Raw genomic sequence first — 7,683 nt, 5'->3', positions numbered from 1 at the left:
AGGGCATCATCCTATCCCTAGAAAAAGAGTTTAGTTGCTCATGTTTAAAGAAAACATAATTAAAAATCTAGAAAACATTAAAAAAAACTTATGAACTATGACGACGGATGGAATAAAACAATGATGGCAGCCACTTCTTCTCTCTCTTTCTTCCCTCTCAGCTCACCCGAAAAGATGATGATCTCCTTCCTTTAAATAAGAAACAAATCTTTTTCTTCTTTGGTAAAAGCTTTCCTTGTTGGACTTGGATTACTCTTATGATGAGTTGTCATTGATGATTTGGCACCCAAAATCCCAACAAAGATAGGATTAGACCTTAAAAGAATAAACCTGGATCCCTCTAGATATTTCCCAAATACACATAACATCAATTGGGCTCCAAGAAAGAAATCTAAAAAAAATTACTTTGCATTTTCGCACAAACTTTTCTGCCTGAACTGCCTTCAGTCAAATAGCCATAACTTCTCCTAGAAAAATGCAAATCACGAACCGTAAAATTCCTCGGAAAGCTAACATCCGTATCTTTCCAACGGTATAGGGCACAACATCTGGTTTGCTCCGAGGAGGTGCAGTTTATTCCGCGAACTTGACTGATTTGCCCAGTAATTTCCACTTCAAAAATATCCCTTTTGCTTTGTTTTCTCCTCTTTACTCTTCAAACCTATAAAAATATAAAACTAAATTAAAACGAACTAAAAACACTCTAAAACATAACAATAATCCAAGAACAAGAGTATAAAAGTATATGAAATAATGGTCAGATCAAATACCCCCAAACTTGAACTTTGCTTGTCCTCAAGCAACAAAACAAAATAAAAACAGAAATTAAAAACACAAACACACCAAGAATAAACCATAAAAAGTCCTAAACCTTCCAATAATTACCTCAGAGAACTAAAGTGCAGCATTAGAGTATCAAAGGTTCATAAAACATTAAAACAGGTCCATCAGAACTCTTAATCACGTGTGGACAAAGTTCATATCAATCATGCTCAAATATAGTGTAAAATAGTCATGAGTTCATGCAGAACTTCAATATCCAAATAAACATGTAAGAATTAGTTTTAACTCCAAAATCTCACCAAGACATACACTCACAATGAAGCACACAAATTTTCTGGCTAGTCCATAACTTTTCACTCATGTTTATGTGAGAAGAATAATGTATATGACAACAAATAGCTCACATAAATTTATTATAAAAGAAAGCTCTTTTTCTGAAAATAACATGATCTCAATAAAAGATAGGAAATTGCTTCCATATGCTCCCTTCTTTACCTTATCTCCACAGATCAAATTCACATAATCTCTAAGATCAAAAGGTCTTTACTCATGGTTGTAATGGGGCTTGGGGGTAAGGGCAAAAGAAAGAAAGGATAAGGATATCACAAAGATTCTATGAAAATTAGTAGAGCAAATGATGATCACAAGGGAATTAGTAGAGCAAATGATGATCACAAGGGAATTAGCAGAGAATACATGATCAGGGTAAGTTGGAAAATACTTCAAAACTGTAGGCTGCACAAGAATCCAAATTTTCCAAACCCAAAATCAATTCTAATGCCAACAATTCGTAGGTCCAGATGAACATTTATGCTGAGGTGAAAACAAAAGAAGAATAATGGTATCTGAATATTGATCAATGCCATGTACTAAAGATTTCAAAACCTGATGGGATCACGGCTGTATCTACAATTCCTTTTTTTTTTTTTTTCAATTCTTTTTTTTTTTCTTTATTGCTTATTTTTCTTCTTGTAGACACTCCAACCTTATTCTTCTCAACAAAACATACTAGTCTCAACACATCATGCCGTCAATAATCAAAATTGCTTTTTTTTTTTTTTTTTTTTTTTTTTCTTTGTCAAAAGATAAGCAGTGAAATAGCTATAAATTATTAGTAAATTAATGCAACTGTCACAAAGATCAGATATTCAGAGTAATATAAGAGTTGTGTACTCAAATATGTCCAAGACACAATTTCCATGACTTACTAACACCTTCCAGCCCCCACATTTTTCTTTGAGCTGCTACTTGCTGACTGAGAACCAATCTGAACCATTAATAATCATGCATTCCCTTATAGCAATTTTTCTCTACTAATCTCATAAAATAGGGTAAGGATATGTGTTTAAGTTCAGGACTGAGGATGATGTGGTTTCATGAAAGAAACGGCTTATTTAGGCACAAAGGGGCTATCTAAAGGATAATATGTTAAGGACACAAGCTTGTTTGGTCATAGTGGTTAATCCTACATGCCTTAATCACTTCCTAAAGATCATGAAAATTAATTCAAAGTCTCAAGAGGTATTGAAGGAAGTTCTAGAGTTACAATTCAAAAATGAGACCATAAAAAAATACAAGAAAAAGAAAGATGATGAAACAATAAATATCACTCTCAAAGATAGGTAACTAGGCTCAATACTCACAGGGGTTATACAAGTCCAACTTAGTTCTCACATAGTTTTTCAGATATCAAAAGTTCCACACCAACCTAAGCTACGCACAATGAGAATTTAAGCATGATGAAAAACTACAAATTAAGATCTAGACCCAAATCAATGCTCAATGTTCCTTCTAGCTCTTGCAGATCAAGTTCCTATTCCCATCATTGGATTTGGAAGGCAACTAAACACACAAAAATGATTTTTTTATTTTTTATTTTTTTTATTTCAAAAAGAAATTAAAAGACACCACCCCCAAACTTGAATAGAACATTGTCCCCAATGTTAAAAGATTGAAAATAACATGCAAGGAATCAGATAAATAAGGGAGGAACAAATAGACACAGTAAAGAAGAGAAAATATATATGTGTAAAGATCAAGGAGGTTAAGTTGAGAGCTCCCTGGGTATTAGAAGTCATGGTCGGCAGCAGTGCGCGAATACGAAGGTCAAGCTCCCATCTCATCCATCCCAACACTTGGGTTGCCTCCCAAGAAGCGTTGAATTTAAAGTCGTCAGCCCGACTCAGCAAATATACATATTTTAAAGTCTTTGGAAGGGGCTTCAGTTCAAGTGTTGGAGGTTGGATGATGGAAGGAACGAGTTTGGCATGTGAGGATGGCAACACTTCGAACTTAGGATGGCTTGTAGGAGGGTAAGAGTTCACAGCTTGAAGTTCTTGGGCTGCTGCTAGTACTGAGACTTTGTCAAAATTCATGCCATGTTGAGTTATGCAAACTTCTAGAGGATCGGTGGAGCTTGATTCAATAAATGTAGTCTCAATTATGCGATCCACAGCTTCCACATGAAAACAATCATACAGATCCATGGGTTTCTTCAAAACCTCAAAGACCTGAAATTTAACAGTAGTATCTTGCACAGTCATGGTTAGTAACCCTTCTTTAACATCAATTTTTGTGCCCGCAGTGGCCATGAAGGGTCTACCAAGAATGAGAGGTAGCTTGCGGTCCGGAAGTTCAACTTCTTCCATGTCCAAAACAATAAAATCAGCAGGGAGAATAAATTCATCAACTTTGACAAGTACGTCCTCAATGATGCCTCTTGGATATTTTACAGAACGATCCGCGAATTGTAGAGATATTGAAATAGGTTTCAGCTCACCCAAACCAAGGTGTTCATAAACAGAATAAGGCATTAAGTTCACACTTGCTCCCAGATCCAGTAATGCTCTGTCAAAATTCCTTGCTCCAATTGTACATGGTACTGTAAAGCTGCCAGGATCTTTGAGTTTCGGTGGCAATTTCCTTTGAAGCACAGCACTAACTTCCTCTGACAACATCACCTTTTCATGTTCATCAAATTTCCTTTTGTTGGTGCATAAATCCTTCAAAAACTTTGCATAAGAAGGAATTTGTTTGATAGCCTCTAGCAAAGGAATATTAATTTGCACCTTCTTGAATTGCTCTAGAATATCTCCCATGTTCTTCTCTTTTCTTGCTTGCTTTGCACGTTGAGGAAAAGGCAAAGAAGTTATTGGAGGGCTGGGCAAGGTATCTTGCTGCAATGAAGCAGTTTTAAAACCTTGTTGGTCTGCATTGGAACTAAAGGACACTTGCTGGTCTGATTTGGCAGCTTTAGCAAGGCTAGTTGTCTGCTTGTCATGCTCAGATTCGACCTTTCTTTCTTCCATCTCTCCATGATTTCCAACCTTGTTATCTATTATTTTTCCACTCCTCAAAGTTGTAATAGCTTGAACTTGCTCATTATTCCTTGGATTAGCTTCCGTTTGGCTAGGAAATTGTCCTTGTCCTCTCGCCAAACTACTCACAGCAGTAGCTATTTGACTTAATTGAACCTCGAGCTTTGACTGACTTTTCTCCAAAATTGATTGGCTTTGTTTCAGTGATGCTACCTCTTGTTTATAGCTTGACATCTCCTTTACGAGATGAGTTAACATCTCCTTGATAGAAGGGTCCTCTTGTTGCACTGGAGGAGCTTGATAGGATTGCTGATACGGCCTTGAAAAATTAGATGGTCCCAAGGTATTCTGTGAGTTACTCCAAGAAAAGTTAGGATGTTGTTTCCACCCCGGATTATAAGTGTTTGAATAAGGATCATTCCGCGGCCTTCCATTGAATGCATTAACCTCTTGCACATCTTCTAATGTAGGATTCGACGGACAATTTGCGGTGTCATGAGCGATGCTAGCACACAAAGTACATGGTTGTGCTGTGACCTTGGTCACTAATGGTGCGAGAAGCTTTGTTAGAGCTGCAACCTGTGCTTCCAAACCTGTCCTAGAATTAACTTCATACATGCCTCCTTTCTTTGTTACTGGTGGAGCCGTAACTTGAGAATCTGTCGTAGGAAGGTCCCAATGCTCAGAGTTCTCACAAATAGTCTCAAAAATATCGATCGCCTCATCTGCAGTTTTATCCATTAAGCTTCCACCCACTGTTGAATCAACCATACTCCTGCTCTGAGGTTTAAGCCCTCTATAAAAATACTGGACTTTCTGCCAAGTATCTATCCCATGATGAGGACATTGAAGATAAAAATCCTTGTAACGTTCCCAGCTTTCATGAAATTGTTCGCCGTCCAGTTGACGGAAACTCATAATGTTATTCAACACAGCATTAGTTTTTCGAGCAGGAAAATATTTACTCAGAAATTTCTTGGATAACTCTGTCCAAGAGTTGATAGATGCCGCAGGAAGAGAGTCTAACCAATTCAATGCCTTATCCCTCAACGAGAATGGAAACAAACGGAGTCGAACTTGTTCCTCAGTTATCCCAGCATAGCTGAATGTGGAGCAAATATTGAAAAATGTCTTGAGATGGTTGTAAGGATTTTCTTCTTCTTTTCCATGGAAGATGGGCAAGGATTGAATGGTTTGTGGACGAATCTCGAAACGTTGCACGATCGGAGTTAAGACAATACATGAAGGAGCACTGTATTCTGCAGGGGCGGTGTAATCTCGAAGCTTCTTGGGTGGTTCTGGGTTAGGTAGTATTAGTTGATCCCCCATAGTTGGTCTTAAAATAGTCTGCTGCGTTTTCTCCCTTCGCTGATTACGGAGAGTGTGCTCAAGTTCGTGATCGATTGGAATAAGCGCTAGATTGAGCGATCGTCTCCCGTGCATACACTTTGTGCAAACTTGTACTTATTGACCCCCAAATTAAATGGGCAAATAGAGAATACCAACAAATACCGGAAAATAACCAATAAAATCCAAATACACTTTGTGCTATTTACCTCTGTTTCAAATGGATTGGCAGCAAATCCAAACTAATTAGAATCTCAAATTAAATATCAACTCACCAGAAGTCTGGAGCGGTTAATCGACGGGGCTCCACTGTGGGCTGTCGTCAAAACAAAGCTATGATACCCATTTGCTCTGCTCGACGGGGAGAGAGGGATTCTAGTGGCTGGAAGTCTTGGGAAGCGTCGACTTGGACTCAAATCGGTAGTGCCAACTTAGCTGATGGGTCAAACTCAGATCACCCAAAAACGTGATGAATCTTTGCTGTGATGCCAATGGGCTTTGCTGAGAAAATAGGAAAGGAACTTGCCGATAATGCCGAAGTCGAAGATGGTGGTTTCGGCGTCGAGCTTGATGTTGATGGAGCTTTGCTGATAAGAGAAGAGAGATCGGATATCCTTTTGAGTTGAAAAAAAAAATTCCGCTTGCTGCAAGTGAACGAGCCTTTTTGATTTGAGAAGAGATATATGTATTGCTGGTAGGAATGGATGCTAGAAAGAGAAGAAGCCCATCTCTTAGAGTAGATAATGGGTCCTACACCAATTAGCTTTCCTTGTCTTCTCCTTTTTCAATTTCAACCCCACTTGCCAAAATCAATCACGTGCACATTTTTTTTGGAAGGAAGAGATATTTCTTTTTCTTGCTGTATCTAGGAAATGGGCACAAACAAAAAAATTCAGCTCCTTATCTAGAAAGGAAAGAAAAGTCAAAATAGTCTTTTTTTTTTTTTTTTTTTAAGAAAGTAAAAATTGTATTCCTAAACTAACTAGAAAACAAAAAAAAATTAGATGAAAATTAGCAATCCAAATTCTAAACTAAATTAAATAATCCCCGGCAACGGCGCCAAAAACTTGGTGAATTTCCTGCAAGTATACAGGGTGGATGTAATATAGTATATGGATAAAAGGTTGTCGTACCCACGAGGATTATTAATTTAATTCAAAAATTTAAATTCCTTATTTGGATCTAATAAAAATAAACACAACTTGAAAATTAAAAATGACTTTAGAAGAGTAGTGTGATGATTTATGATGAGAGCAAATGAAAACGCAACAATTAAAAACAAGGATCAAGAACAATAAGTAAACTAATGAAAATAAAATATTATGGTTTAACAATCAATTGGAAGAACTAGGGATTCGGAATCAACCACAAGCAATCCAGTTTAGGTTTTAATACATTCAACAAATTCTTTGAATTCTTTAGATGATAATTCTCGTATCTAAGTTCCTCTCAGACACTTAGACCATAGTTTTCCTTAAGTGCATGATTCTTTCCTTCTCAGGCAAAGGTCGTATACCCTAACATGCAATTTATCCTTCTCAGGCACAAATTTAACAAATAGGATTCATTACGCTCTAGAAAACAAGAGAACCAAGCAAATCATTATTCTCTCTCGAGCAACAATGTAATTTACCACACTCAACCACAAAAAGCTAATTCAAATTATATTGCCTCTCAGCCTCAAATTCAACTTCAAATTACTAGATGCAAAGCCCTAAGATGCGCAGTCAAAGAACTTAACAAATAGCAACAATTAAAACAGTGATTAAGCATTCATCTAAAAGAAACTAGAAATCCATTGAATAAATATTAAAAACCATAAACATTCATGCTAGGGCATCATCCTATCCCTAGAAAAAGAGTTTAGTTGCTCATGTTTAAAGAAAACATAATTAAAAATCTAGAAAACATTAAAAAAAACTTATGAACTATGACGACGGATGGAATAAAACAATGATGGCAGCCACTTCTTCTCTCTCTTTCTTCCCTCTCAGCTCACCCGAAAAGATGATGATCTCCTTCCTTTAAATAAGAAACAAATCTTTTTCTTCTTTGGTAAAAGCTTTCCTTGTTGGACTTGGATTACTCTTATGATGAGTTGTCATTGATGATTTGGCACCCAAAATCCCAACAAAGATAGGATTAGACCTTAAAAGAATAAACCTGGATCCCTCTAGATATTTCCCAAATACACATAACATCAATTGGGCTCCAAGAAAGAAATCTAAAAAAAATT

General features: G+C 36.8%; 1 protein-coding gene across 1 annotated transcript; it reads right to left on the bottom strand.

Annotated features, from left to right (window-relative positions):
* Positions 1 to 654: 654 nt before the first annotated feature.
* On the bottom strand, positions 655 to 5,726 carry LOC147283688 (uncharacterized). Its single transcript, XM_086245535.1, has one exon. The coding sequence runs from the start codon at positions 5,541 to 5,543 to the stop codon at positions 2,727 to 2,729; it is 2,817 nt and encodes a 938-aa protein (XP_086101661.1). The 5' UTR covers positions 5,544 to 5,726; the 3' UTR covers positions 655 to 2,726.
* Positions 5,727 to 7,683: the final 1,957 nt, after the last annotated feature.

This window comes from Dryas octopetala, chromosome 5, assembly GCF_963921425.1.
Source record: "Dryas octopetala chromosome 5, drDryOcto1.1, whole genome shotgun sequence".
In the NCBI taxonomy this organism is placed as follows: domain Eukaryota; kingdom Viridiplantae; phylum Streptophyta; class Magnoliopsida; order Rosales; family Rosaceae; genus Dryas; species Dryas octopetala.
The sequence above is the reverse complement of the archived record's forward strand: the minus strand, read 5'-3'. Positions and strand labels throughout refer to the sequence as shown.

Bases quoted from the DNA above. Each gene is read 5' to 3' on its own strand.
- LOC147283688 (XM_086245535.1), bottom strand. From the start codon at position 5,543: ATGCACGGGAGACGATCGCTCAATCTAGCGCTTATTCCAATCGATCAC.